General features: G+C 47.0%; 1 protein-coding gene across 1 annotated transcript in view; it reads left to right on the top strand.

Annotated features, from left to right (window-relative positions):
* The window catches only part of LOC129859129 (1-phosphatidylinositol 4,5-bisphosphate phosphodiesterase epsilon-1-like), a 39,823-nt gene that overhangs the window by 17,289 nt on the left and 9,392 nt on the right, over positions 1-13,142 (top strand). Inside the window, exons 6-24 of the mRNA XM_055928520.1 lie at positions 884-1,104; positions 1,442-2,168; positions 2,353-2,535; positions 2,669-2,916; positions 3,339-3,461; positions 3,713-3,846; positions 4,168-4,406; positions 4,529-4,590; positions 4,733-4,898; positions 5,194-5,301; positions 5,791-5,907; positions 6,849-7,007; positions 7,173-7,308; positions 7,466-7,507; positions 7,875-7,999; positions 8,285-8,402; positions 8,600-8,758; positions 8,988-9,287; positions 9,636-9,799. Coding sequence (XP_055784495.1) covers positions 884-1,104; positions 1,442-2,168; positions 2,353-2,535; positions 2,669-2,916; positions 3,339-3,461; positions 3,713-3,846; positions 4,168-4,406; positions 4,529-4,590; positions 4,733-4,898; positions 5,194-5,301; positions 5,791-5,907; positions 6,849-7,007; positions 7,173-7,308; positions 7,466-7,507; positions 7,875-7,999; positions 8,285-8,402; positions 8,600-8,758; positions 8,988-9,287; positions 9,636-9,799 — 3,531 coding nt within the window. The remainder of the gene's footprint in view (positions 1-883; positions 1,105-1,441; positions 2,169-2,352; positions 2,536-2,668; positions 2,917-3,338; positions 3,462-3,712; positions 3,847-4,167; positions 4,407-4,528; positions 4,591-4,732; positions 4,899-5,193; positions 5,302-5,790; positions 5,908-6,848; positions 7,008-7,172; positions 7,309-7,465; positions 7,508-7,874; positions 8,000-8,284; positions 8,403-8,599; positions 8,759-8,987; positions 9,288-9,635; positions 9,800-13,142) is intronic.

The following is a 13,142-nucleotide window of genomic DNA, read 5'->3' as shown; positions in this document are numbered from 1 at the left end:
GCTATATACAGGGTCAGTGGCAATACCATATTTACAATGTGCAGGGATACTGGAGTGGTATAGGGGTAGATATGTGTAGGGGTAAGGTGACTAGGGATCAGGATATATTATAGACAGAGTAGCAGCAGCGTGTGTGATGGTTGTATGTGAGTGTGTGCGCTTGTCTGTGGAGTCAGTATGAACGTGTGTGCGTGTTATGTGTGTGTGAGCAAATTAAATGTGTGTGTGTGTGCGTGTATGTGTGAGTGAGTGTGTAAAGTGTGGATAGAGTGGGTGTGTGAGTGTGCATAGTCAGTGGGAAAATAAATGTTAGCTATTTAGCAGTGTTATGGCTTGGGAATAGAAGCTGTTCAGGAGACTGTTGGTGTCAAACTTGTTGCTCCGGTACTGCTTACCGTGCGGAAGCAGAGAGAACAGTCTATGGCTTTGGTGGCTGGAGTCTTGAACAATTTCCTTTCAAACCGCCTGATATAGAGGTCCAGGGAGCTGGGCCCCAGAGATGTACTGGGCTGTCCACACCACTCGTTGTAGCACCATGTAATCAAGGACTGTGCAGTTTCCATACCAAGCAGTGATGCAGCCAGTCAAGATACTCTCGATGGTGCAGCTGTAGAACTTTTTGAGCATTTGAGGGCCCATGCCAAATCCTTTCAACCTCCTGAGGGGGAAGAGGCGCTGTCATGCCTTCTTCACAACTGTTTGCGTGTGTGTGGACCAATTAAGGCCTTAGTGAGTTCTATCCAAATATCAACTGCATTAGACCTTTTCTTATCAAAGTCCATCCCTTTAGGCCAAAAGTGAATCTCCACACAACCCGACTCATCATGAATATACTTTAGTAACTGTTCCCATCTTAAACGCCACCATGTCTTCTTTCTCATAGTTTCTCTCTGACTACAACGGACAGGACAACTTCCTGCAACGGTCGGGGCCAGATGGGCTCAACCAACCAGAGAAGGAAGGAACCGTCAATAACATCCTACAGACCATCCGTAGCTGCAACCGCAGTATGGAGTCTGAGGATGGGGAGGAGTCCGGAGGGGCTGGTGATGGGAGCATCCCTGGTTCACGTAAAAACTCCTTCATGGACGGCTACCGCAACCAGTAAGTGTTCACAATGGAAGCACCTAACTTTTTAGTGGATTGTGCTGGATTTTGGCTTTGATTGTGCTAGAGAGTGTCAATAAAATTTGGAAACACTGGTACCACAACACCATACGATATGTTGATCTGCTATCTGATACAAGCTAGGTGAAGTTGGCTCCTCATTTCAATATTTAATTGTGTTAAATATAATTGTCAATGCATTATCATTTGTTTTGCATTTAGCTTCTTTAGAAATATTTGTGTTGTTGTCTAACTGTATATAATCTGCATTCATTTGAATGTTTTTGGGGGTAATTTTCCTCTCCTGAAAACCCTCTTCTCCGTAATTGGTCAGGTTCACCGTGGGCGATCTCTCCGACTCTGCGAGTGACCCATCTGACCTATCACAGGGCAAAGACCCAGACCTCCAGGGTAGTGGTGAGAGGACTCAGAAGGCCTTTGCCCATGGTACGGAGCTCATCCCCTGGTACATCCTTACCCTCCACCCCCACGTGCAGCACTTCCTCCAGCAGGGCGCTACTGTGATCCATTACGATCAGGACTCCCACCTCACTGCTCGCTGCCTGCTCAGACTCCAACCTGACAATTGTGTCCTCACCTGGGCCAAGCTCCACAGTGGTGGTGGGGGCCTTCCTGGTTCTAGCCCTGTCCCTGACTCATCCAAACTTCGGAGCCCCACCGGGTCAGGGGCTGGTGGTCAGACCCTCCCACACTGCAGGCCTCAGTACTGCGGGCAGTCCATACTGAAAGGCCTGGCGGATGGATTCCTGGATCTCTCCGTGGCTAAAGCTGTCTTCATGGGCCATCCAGGGGCTGACATTCAGGCGGTATGCCTGCAGAACAAGCTCTCATGTGGGTTGAGCCTGGAGGAGTGTGGGGTGACTCTGCTCTATGGGCTCCATACAACAGACAACAGGTTATTACACTTTGTGGCCCCCAGAAACACAGCTAGGATGGTGTATTCTGGGCTGCAGGCCCTGTTAGCTGCTCACAGGAGGTTGAGGAGGTTCCCTGATCAAAGGCTGCAGTGGCTCCGTAGGAAGTACATCAACCTCTATCAGGTGAGGGACTGTGATGTAGTGATGGAGTCAAGTTACTAAACCTCAGGTCAGAGTTAAGTCCCAATTCCATAGTGTTCCAGTCTGAGTCAGAGTCACTACAGGTGACACTAATGGTGTCACCAGTCATGAAAATCGTGACAAAATCGTGACTCGAGCACTTCAACAGTGTTCCTCTGTCTTCTAGGAGGATGGCAGGTACGAGGGTCCGACACTAGCCCAGGCCATCGAGCTGTTTGGAGGCAGGAGATGGAGTGTGGGTGCTGGTAGCATGGAGAAGTCTGGAGCTCAGAAGAGCAGCCATCTCACTGTGACCTCCAATCAGAAGACTGGTAGCTCCAATAAAAAGAAAAAGAAGGCTGTGACTAGGGTGAGAAAACACATTTTCAGTAGAGATTAGAGAACTCCTGCACAAATTCCTGGTGCTGGGTTGGAAGAGCATGTTGAGTCAGTTTCAATAAAATAACTAAATAGTTTGTGTGTGTGTTTGTGTGTGGTGATAGGGGGACAGTGGGGATGCCACAGATGATGAGATGGTTTCACATAAGGTGAAGAGTGGTTGGGATATCTTAGTGCGGAGTGCACCGGACCCAACAGACAACATGGATCAAGACCAAGACCAAGATGACAACAGCTCCTATGGTTTCCCAGGACCTCTCTCCCCCTCCAGCAGTAGATCCATGGTCATTAGCACATCTTCCTCCTCCATCTCCTCCTCATCCTCAGCATCCAATCAGAAGGCTCAACCGGGGTAATGTGCTACAAAGTGGGGTATATTCTTCATTATAAACTGGGTGGTTTGAGCCCTGAATGCTGATTGGCTGCCAGCCGTGGTATATAGCACGGGTATGACAAAGCATTTATTTTTACTGCTCTAATTACGTTTGTAACCAGTTTATAATAGCAATAAGGCACCTCTGGGGTTTGTGGTATATGGCCAATATACCACGGCTAAGGGCTGTGTCCAGGCACTCCACGTTGCGCCGTGGATAAGAACAGCCCTTAGGCGTGATATATTGGCCATATTTCACACCCCCTCATGCCTTATTGCTTAAGTGTGTGAGTGTGTATATGCTTAATGTTTCATTCATTTGTGTGTGATGATGTTTGTGCTGGAATTCGGTACACATAACATCTCTTTTAATGTGTATTTTCATTGGCTTCTCGCTTCAGTAATAGGCCCAATCAGACACTACCTAGCCGGGGTAAGAGCCAATCAAAGAGCTTCCAGAACCTCATGGTATCAGATGGCACCATGAGCTTTACTGAGTTTATTGAGCTCTTTAAGTCCTTCAGGTAATCTGCTCTAACTCAACATGTATCTATCTATGCTGTAAATTGTGTAATAAATTAACTGTTGATTAAAGGTACATTCCTTATGATTTTCCCAGTGTATTTGCCAGTGTAAAATATAGCCAGTATTTAATCAATGGCAGATTGTGGCTTTCCAGATAAGGCTTTTATTAGTGTGTTTGATTTGCTCACTAGCATGACCTACAATTGAGTGAATTGGGGCCTACATATTATGTTTCCATGTTGTTGTGTAGTATCCGGAGTCGTAAGGACCTGAAAGATGTGTTTGATGCCCATGCTGTGCCCTGTGGTCAGTCTGCCTCTGAGTCTCCTCTCTACACTCACCTCAGCATCGACGACACAGTCACAGAACTGCAGCCAGACCTGGGTGAGTTACCTGCCCAGTTGGGGTCAATTCCATTTAGATTCTAAAGGAGTAATGTAGCCTGGTCCCAGATCTGTATGTGTTGTATAGTAATGTTTGGCTTGCTACGGACCACTGGCGTTGGTGAGAAAAGCAACAACAGATCTGGGGTCGGGCTAGAAATAACAGCAGGCTAGAAATAACAGTCTTCAAACTACAAACTCACAGGAAGCTCAGAAAATGTGCAGTGTGAAAAGCTCTTAAAGTGCCCTAACATACTCAGCTACTCATATTTGCTTTGAAGTCAAGTCTATAAATATGTATTTGTATTTTCCCCCAAACTAGACCTTCTGACACGTAACAGCCTGGATCTTGGCCTTTCCATCCGGATTAAGCGACACATGTCAGACAATCAGAAGCATATTTCAGATGCCATAGCTGCAGCTAGCATTGTGACAAACAGTACTGGCGTGGAGAGTGTCTCGCTGGGAGCTCTGGGCATGACCATCATGCACCTCAATGACTTCCTGGTCAATTGTCAGGGAGAGAACCACTCGCATGATGAAGTCCTAAGAATCATCCAGGTGTGTGTGTGTGTGTGTCATTGTCGGTGTCTATGCATGTGTGTGTGTATACTTTCTACTTTGTCTTTTGTCAGACAATCTTCCACTGAATTAGTGTAAGAGACATGTGTTGTGTATTCCAGAAATTTGAACCGTCTGCCAGTTTGCGTCAGATTGGCTGGATGTCCTTTGAGGGATTTGCACGGTCAGTATTTTTAGTATGCGTTTGTGATCCCTGCAGGAATTGAACCCATGACCATGACATTACTAGCACCATGCTCTTACAAACTGAGCCAAAAAGAACCACAATTCAGAAATAACCTAGGTTTGCTTTCCCCTGCTATAAGGTATCTGATGGACAAGGACAACTCTGCTTCCAAACTGGAGGAGTCTCAGCTGAATGTGTTAGAGCTCCAGTACCCTCTGTCTTACTACTATATCGCTACATCACACAACACCTACCTTACTGCCCACCAACTCAAGGGAGAGTCATCTGTGGAGCTGTACAGCCAGGTGAGAATCAGAACACTCGGTATTACCATGATGGGGATAATACTCCATGTAATGTTATTTACTCAAACCGATTGAGTTTACAGCAATACAGCTGTTAAGCTGATAAACTGTAAGTGAAAAGCCTCTTTCCTGTAGCAAATTTGGAGGGAAGCCCTACCAGGGCTTGAGCCTGAGTCCTTGCGTCTTATCCAATTACAGCAAGAGATCCAAACCTTCTTGATCCAAGCAATAGAGGTCTCTAGGTGTGATGCTAAGGTCGCTACATTATTGTTTGTTTGGTTTCTTGTTGTCTCAGGTGCTCCTGCAGGGATGCAGGAGTGTTGAACTGGACTGTTGGGATGGAGACGATGGCATGCCAATCATCTATCATGGACACACCCTCACTACCCGCATACCCTTCAAGGTGTGTTGAGTTGAATTGAGCTGAGTTGAATTGGGTTGGGTAAGTTGAATTGATCTGGGTTGAATTCAGTTGGGTTGAATTGAACAGAGTTGAGTTGGTTTGAGCAGGTTTGAGCTGAGTTGAACTCAAAAAGATAAGATCACTTTATTGGGCAATTGCACACAAGGTCCAACCGAAATTTGACTTTCGCTTATAATCCAACCCCTCCGAAAGACACACACATACATAGACCCGTTTTGGAGAGGTGCAGGGTGCCACACTGGGCACCTGGGAGGCTGTTGTTGTGGGGGGTTAAGTGCCTTGCTCAAGGGCACAACAGCATCTAGGATTTGATAGCAGCAACATTTTGGTTTGCCAGCTCACTTCCCGCCAGATCTTTCCTGTCAGAACCGGGATTCAAACTGGCGACCCACCAGTTGTTGGCTCGCCTCTCTAACCGCTAGGCTACCTGACGCACATGTAATCCAGTTCCTCCTCCCATTCCGGCAGGATGTAGTGGAAGCAGTGAACCGATCAGCCTTCGTGACCTCTGACCTGCCTGTGATGCTGTCCATAGAGAATCACTGCTCCCTGCCGCAGCAACGCAAGATGGCCAACATCTTCAAGGTGAGTAGGCCTACTTACTATTCTGTCCAGTTCATTGTTGAAATGTTGAGATGTTAAATGGGCTCTCATGCTTGTTGGTGTTTTACTCAAGAAAGTGGATATTCAGGTGGGAGATAAAAAATAAATGAAGGTTAGGGTTAGAGGGGGTGATGTTAGGGTTAGAGGGGCTGTGGTTAGGGTTAGAGGGGGTGGGGTTAGGGTTAGAGGGGGTGAGGTTAGGGTTAGGGTTAGAGGGGGTGAGGTTAGGGTTAGGGGGGTTAGGGTTAGAGGGGGTAAGGTTAGGGTTAGAGGGGGTGAGGTTAGGGTTAGGGTTAGAGGGGGTGAGGTTAGGGTTAGGGGGGTTAGGGTTAGAGGGGGTGAGGTTAGGGTTAGATGGGGTGAGGTTAGGGTTAGAGGGGGTGGGGTTAGGGCTAGAGGGGGTGAGGTTAGGGTTAGAGGGGGTGAGGTTAGGGTTAGAGGGGGTGAGGTTAGGGTTAGAGGGGGTGAGGATAGTGTTAGAGGGGGTGAGGTTAGTGTTAGAGGGGGTAAGGTTAGGGTTAGAGGGGGTAAGGTTACGGTTAGAGGGGGTGAGGATAGTGTTAGAGGGGGTAAGGTTAGTGTTAGAGGGGGTAAGGTTAGGGTTAGAGGGGGTAAGGTTACGGTTAGAGGGGGTAATGTTAGGGTTAGAGGGGGTGAGGGTTGGAGGGGGTAAGGTTAGGGTTAGAGGGGGTAAGGTTAGGGTTAGAGGGGGTGAGGTTAAGGTTAGAGAGGGTGAGGTTAGTGTTAGAGGGGGTGAGGGTAGTGTTAAAGGGGGTAAGGTTAGGGTTAGAGGGGGTTAGGTATAGAGTTAGTGAACAGGAACATATACATTGCCTTTAATAAGTCAATCATAATTGATCCGTCTTCCCTTCCATAAACAGATTAATCCTCTGATGGTGTGTTTATGTGTTGTCCTTCAACAGACTGTGTTTGGGGATAAGCTTGTGACAAAGTTCCTGTTTGAGAGTGATTTCTCGGATGACCCGCTGTTGCCATCACCATGGCAACTGAGGGGGAAAATCCTCCTCAAGAACAAGAAGCTGAAAGCTCACCAGACGCCGGTGGACATCCTCAAACAGAAAGCAAGGCCACTGATAATGAACACACTAAACAAAAGTTGTCTTAACAGTTACTGATCCAGTCCTTTATCTATATAATGTGCTGTACTGTATGTACCTAAAATGATGGTACACTGATACGTAATTAGAATGAACTAAGATTGTCCTAAATAACTCTTCCTGATACAGGCTCACCAGTTGGCACAGATGCATGCTCAGGCCAGTAGTGTGATGCCTCCTCCCTTCCCAACCATCCACAATGAGGAAGAAGATGAAGAAGAGTATGAGGATGAATACGACTATGAGTACGAATCACTATCTGATGGTATGATCACACCATCAATAGCATCCCAGTGTCTGCCAGTTTATAGTCAAAAGCCATTTGGGTCGTAACACCCTCATAATACCCTCAGACAGCATACTTTTAATTATCCCAATTCTTCTCCTCATCCTGTGACCCCCTACTCACTCTTCCTCTGCAGCTGACGTCCCCACTTTATCTCCTGCTTCTTATGTCCCAGAAGGTAATACAAGTAATCAAATGAATCACTTAAGATGAGCTAATCCCACCGCATGCTTGTTGTCCGGTTGCTGAATAGATTTGTGCAGTGCTCTGGTACACTGGCTGTGCCTGTGTCCATGGCACAAGGGGGTTGTGATATTCAAAAGATTCTTATCTACTAAATGAGTATCCACTGACACTCAATTTGATTACCAAGTGGGTCAAAGACAAGAGATTGCTTGAAAGCCAATAGTTTTGGGCCAAACGTTTGAATGTTACATAGTTCTTTGTCACCGAAAACATCAAATTAGATTATACTGAATGAGTGCGTGTTTTTGTTTAGACTGCAATAATAATGTATTTGGCTGGGAATGTCTACGTTGATACAGATAATATCTTGGAGGATAGACCGGAGGGAAAGTCTTCATCGGGGGAGAAGTTACAGACCGAACACAGTGACGAAGTCCCCAAGAAGATGAAGAAATGTGAGAGTGCAACTCACAACAAAGGAAAGGTGAGTTTGTCCTCTATCTCCATTCGTCACATTAGGTTGGATCCAGTAAATCCAGAAACAAAAAAGCTAATTAACCAGTTTGTACCTTAATGTTTGATTCATCACAGCATGAAACATGGGGTTAAACATTTAAAAACACACATTTGACATGGATTGATATTATTGGTATTTGTCTGAAATAGTTGTCTCTTTTGTATTTTTATACACACACGCACGCACGCACGCACGCACGCACGCACGCACACACACACACACACACACACACACACACACACACACACACAGGTATTTGGCAAGGAGTTGGAGGAAGAATTCAAGCTGCCTCAAAGCAAGAAGGAAGGACGCCAGATAGCCCAGGAGCTCTCAGATCTGGTGATCTACTGTCAAGCTGTCAAATTCCCAGGTAGTTCCTTACATTACATCCTCTTCTGTAAACAAACTATACAATTCTTGTAAATAGGTTTGTTTCCAGTCTTTTGATATAATTGTAGGTATAGGCCTATATAATAACTCTGAAGCATTTGTCTTACTTGTGAGACCCCTTTGCAAAGGTATTCACTATTTTCACATTTGGATGACTTCTGTGTGTGTGTGTCCCAGGTCTATCCACCCCTACTCCATCTGAGACTCCCAGGGAGAGAAAAGAGAGAAAAGAAGTTATTTCTTCTAGAGGAAAGTGCAGGAGGTCCATCTTTGGGAATCCCCCAGGGAAAGGTCTTCCAGGGGACCCATCGACAGTGATGCGCACCCCAGGGCGAGGTAGGCTACTCTTCTCTGCCCCATGACTATCTATCTGTGACCCAGATGGGCCCAATACTCACAGAGTTCTAACTCAAGGCTAAGGGTCTGCTACTATTTCCTAGACAGGCTAGACATCTTTTGGATATACTTGAAAGTTAAACCCTTTGCGGTCAGTGTGTCTCACACACACACACAAACGCATACCTCTAATACACGTCTCTCATAACCCTTTCCCCTAAATCTGAAGGAGCAGCATCAGAGGGCCCCTGTCCCAACTGGGAAGAATCACCCACCTCCCCTCCCTACACCTGTAATGCCTCCCTCAGCTCCCTCATCCGCACCCCAAAATGCTATCACGTCTCCTCGGTCAATGAGAACGCTGCCAAGCGCCTGTGTCGCCGCTACTCCCGGAAGCTGATCCAACACACCAGCGCCCAGCTCCTGCGGACCTACCCGGCAGCCACACGTATCGACTCCACCAACCCCAGTCCCCTACTCTTCTGGCTGCATGGAATACAGCTGGTCGCTCTCAACTACCAGACCGATGGTGAGCTAGACGCTAGGAGTCGTCAACTAAATCAAGTTTGCTTTATTATGCCTAAAGTGGGAAATTCATTTGGCTAGCTTCATTCTAGCAAACCATGTTAGACCTACTGACAGAATGAGTTGGCGCTGTCTGCATTCAGTTGAAAGTACAAAGGGACAAGGGGTTTGGCAAATTCACTATTTCAGAAGTTGAATCAGGGAAGCCAATTGAATGGAGCACAAGTCGACAACGTTCTTCTTGAAAATGTCATTGTCTGTCTGAAATTCTAGTTGTTGGAGCACAAACCTCTTTTTGAGTCTTTCTGAAAGTGACCATATTTCTCTCTCTCTCTCTCTCCTTCCCTGACAGACCTGCCCCTGCAGCTGAACGCGGCAATGTTTGAGCCTAACGGGGGTTGTGGGTATGTACTGAAGCCCCCGGTCCTGTGGGATGCCAGCTGCCCACTCTACAGACACTTCTGCCCCCTTGACAGAGACCCAGAGGGCATGAGCCCCGCCTTGTTCTCTCTCACTGTGAGTATATAGCAGTAATAGTTGGATGTATACAGTGCATTCAGAAAGTGTTCAGACCTCTTGACTTTTTACACATTTTGTTTACGTTACAGCCTTATTCTAAAATGGATTGAATTGTTTTTTCCCCCCTCATCAAGCTACACACAATACCTCATAATGAAAAAGCGAAACAGGTTTTTAGACATTTTTTGCAAATGTATTAAAAATAAAAAACAGAAATACCTTATTTACATAAGTATTCAGACCCTTTGCGATGAGACTCGAATTGAGCTCAGGTGGATCCTGTTTCCATTGATCATCCTTGAGATGTTTTTACAATTTGATTGGAGTCCACCTGTGTCAAACTCAATTGATTGGACATGATTTGGAAAGGTACACACTTGTCTATATAAGGTCCACAGAGCAAAAACCAAGCCATGAGGTCAAAGGAATTGTCCATAGAGCTCCGAGACAGGATTGTGTCGAGGCACAGATCTGGGGAAGGGTACCAAAACATTTCTACAGCATTGAAGGTTCCCAAGAAGACAGTGGCCTCCATCATTCTTAAATGGAAGAAGTTTGGAAGCACCAAGACTATTCCTAGAGCTTGCTGCCCGGCCAAACTGAGCAATCGGGGGAGGAGGGCCTTGGTCAGGGAGGTGACCAAGAACCTGATGGTCACTCTGACAGAGCTCCAGAGTTCCTCTGTGGAGATGGGAGAACGATCCAGAAGGACAACCATCTCTGCAGCACTCCACCAATCAGGCCTTTATGGTAGAGTGGCCAGATGGAAGCCACTCCTCAGTAAAAGCCACATGACAACTTGGAGTTTGCCAAAAGGCACCTAAAGACTCGCAGACCATGAGAAACAAGATTCTCTGGTCTGATGAAACCCAAGATTGAACTCTTTGGTCTGAATTCGAAGCGTCACGTCTGGAGGAAACCTGGCACCATCCCTATGGTGAAACATGGTGGTGGCAGCATCATGCTGTGGGGATGGTTTTAGCGGCTGGGACTGGGAGACTAGTCAGGATCGAGGGAAAGATGAACAGAGAAAAGTACAGAGAGATCCTTGATGAAAACCTGCTCCAGAGCATTCAGGGCCTCAGACTGGGGTGAAGGTTCACCTTCCAACAGGACAATGACCCTAAGCACACAGACAACACAACGCAGGAGTGGCTTTGGGACAAGTCTCTGAATGTCCTTGAGTTTCCCAGACAGAGCCCAGACTTGAAACCGATCATACATCTCTGGAGAGACCTGAAAATAGCTGTGCAGCAACGCTCCCCATCCAACCTGACAGCGCTTGAGAGGATCTGCAGAGAAGAATTGGAGAAACTCCCCAAATACAGATGTGCCAAGCTTGTAGTGTCATACCCAAGAAGACTCAAGGCTGTAAAAGGTGCTTCAACAAAGTACTGAGTAAAGGGTCTGAATACTTATGTAAATGTGATATTTCAGTTTTTCCTTTGTCGTTATGGATTATTGTGTGTAGATTGATGAGGGGGAAAAATACAATGTAATACATTTTAGAAGGCTGTAATGTAGCAAAATGTGGAAAAAGTCAAGGGGTCTGAATACTATCTGAATGCACTGTACATATACTGAGCGTACAAAGCATTAGGAACACCTTCCTAATATTAAGTTGCAACCCCTTATGCCGTCAAAACCGCCACAATTTGTCGGGGCATGGACTCTACAAGGTGTCGAAAACTTTCAACAGGAATGCTGGCCTATGTTGACTCCAGTGCTTCCCACAGTTGTGTCAAGTTGGCTGGATGTCCTTTGGGCGGTGAACCATTCTTGATACACATGGGAAACTGTTGAGTGTGAAATACCCAACAGCTTTGCAGTTCTTGACACACTCAAACCGCTGCGTCTGGCATCTACTACCATAAGCCGTTCAAAAGCACTTCAATCTTTTGTTTTGCCCATTCACGCTCTTAATGGCACACATACACAATCCATGTCTCAATTGTCTCAAGGTTTAAAAATCCTTCTTTAACCTATTTCCACCCCTTCATCTACACTGATTGAAGTGGATCTAACAGGTGACTTCAATAAGGGACCATAGCTTTCACCTGGTCCGTGTCATAGAAAGAGCAGGTGTTCATAATGTTTTGCCCACTCAATATACAATCACATGATAACAGTAGTATACAACAAGTAGCTAGAGATCTGCGAAAGCAGCAGTGTCAACTGGTTTCCTATTTTGTTCAGTTAATATAATGCAGTTTTTTTATTGACATCTTTCTCTCGGTCTCCGTCTCTCTCTACCTGTCACGTTCCTGACCTGTTTTCCTTTGTTTTGTATTCATTTTAGTTGGTCAGGGCGTGAGTTGGGTGGGTTTGTCTATGTTTGTATTTCAATGTGGGGTTTTGTGTTCGGCCTGGTATGATTCTCAATTAGAGACAGGTGTGTATTGTTTGTCTCTAATTGAGAGTCATACAAAGGCAGCCAGGGTTTCACTGGTGTTTTGTGGGTGTTTGTTCCTGTGTCCTTACAGGACAGTTGAAGGTTAGTCACGTTTGTTGTTTTGTAGTTTGTAGTGTCTTGTTTGCTGTTTTTTCATTAAAAGATGGCTTATTTCCCTCAATCCGCATCTTGGTCCTATCCATGCTCCTTCTCGTCTAAGGGGGAGAACAACAATGACTGCCTTTACAGAAACACCCACCACAACAGGACCAAGCGGATTGAGGAGAGAGAAAAAGAACTAAGGCACTGGACACAGGAGGAATGGTCTTGGGAGATCATGGACGGAAAAGGACCCTGGGGAAGGGTTGGAGAGAATCGCCGCTCTCGGGAGGTGAAGAAGGCAGCCACAGCCCAGGAGCGGTGGATTGAGGAGGCAGCACGTATGAGAGGCTGGAAGCCCGAGAGGCTCACCCAAGAATTTCTTGGGGGGGGGCTAAAGGGGAGTGTGGCGAAGCCGGGTTGGATACCTGAGCCAACTCCCCGGGCTTGCCGTGGAGTGAGAGGGCGTCGTGCTGGTCAGACACCGTGTTGTGCGGTGAAGCGCACGGTGTCCCCAGTGCGCGTGCTTGGCCCAGTGCGGGCTATTCCACCTTGCCGCACTGGGAGGGCTGGGTTGGGCATCGAGCCGGATGCCATGAGGCCGGCCCAACGTGTCTGGCCTCCAGTACGTCTCCTCGGGCCGGCGTGCATGGCACCAGCCTTGCAGGTGGTGTCCCCGGTTCGCCTGCATGGCCCAGTGCGGGCTGTTCCGCCTCGCCGCACTGGCAGGGCTACGGGGTCCATTCAACCTGGTAAGGTTGGGGAGGCTCGGTGCTCAAGAGCACGTGTCCTCCTTCACGGTCCGGTATATCCGGCGCCACCTTCCCACCCCAGCTCAGTACCACCAGT

The sequence above is a fragment of the Salvelinus fontinalis genome, chromosome 1 (assembly GCF_029448725.1).
Source record: "Salvelinus fontinalis isolate EN_2023a chromosome 1, ASM2944872v1, whole genome shotgun sequence".
Classification (NCBI taxonomy): domain Eukaryota; kingdom Metazoa; phylum Chordata; class Actinopteri; order Salmoniformes; family Salmonidae; genus Salvelinus; species Salvelinus fontinalis.
The sequence above is the reverse complement of the archived record's forward strand: the minus strand, read 5'-3'. Positions and strand labels throughout refer to the sequence as shown.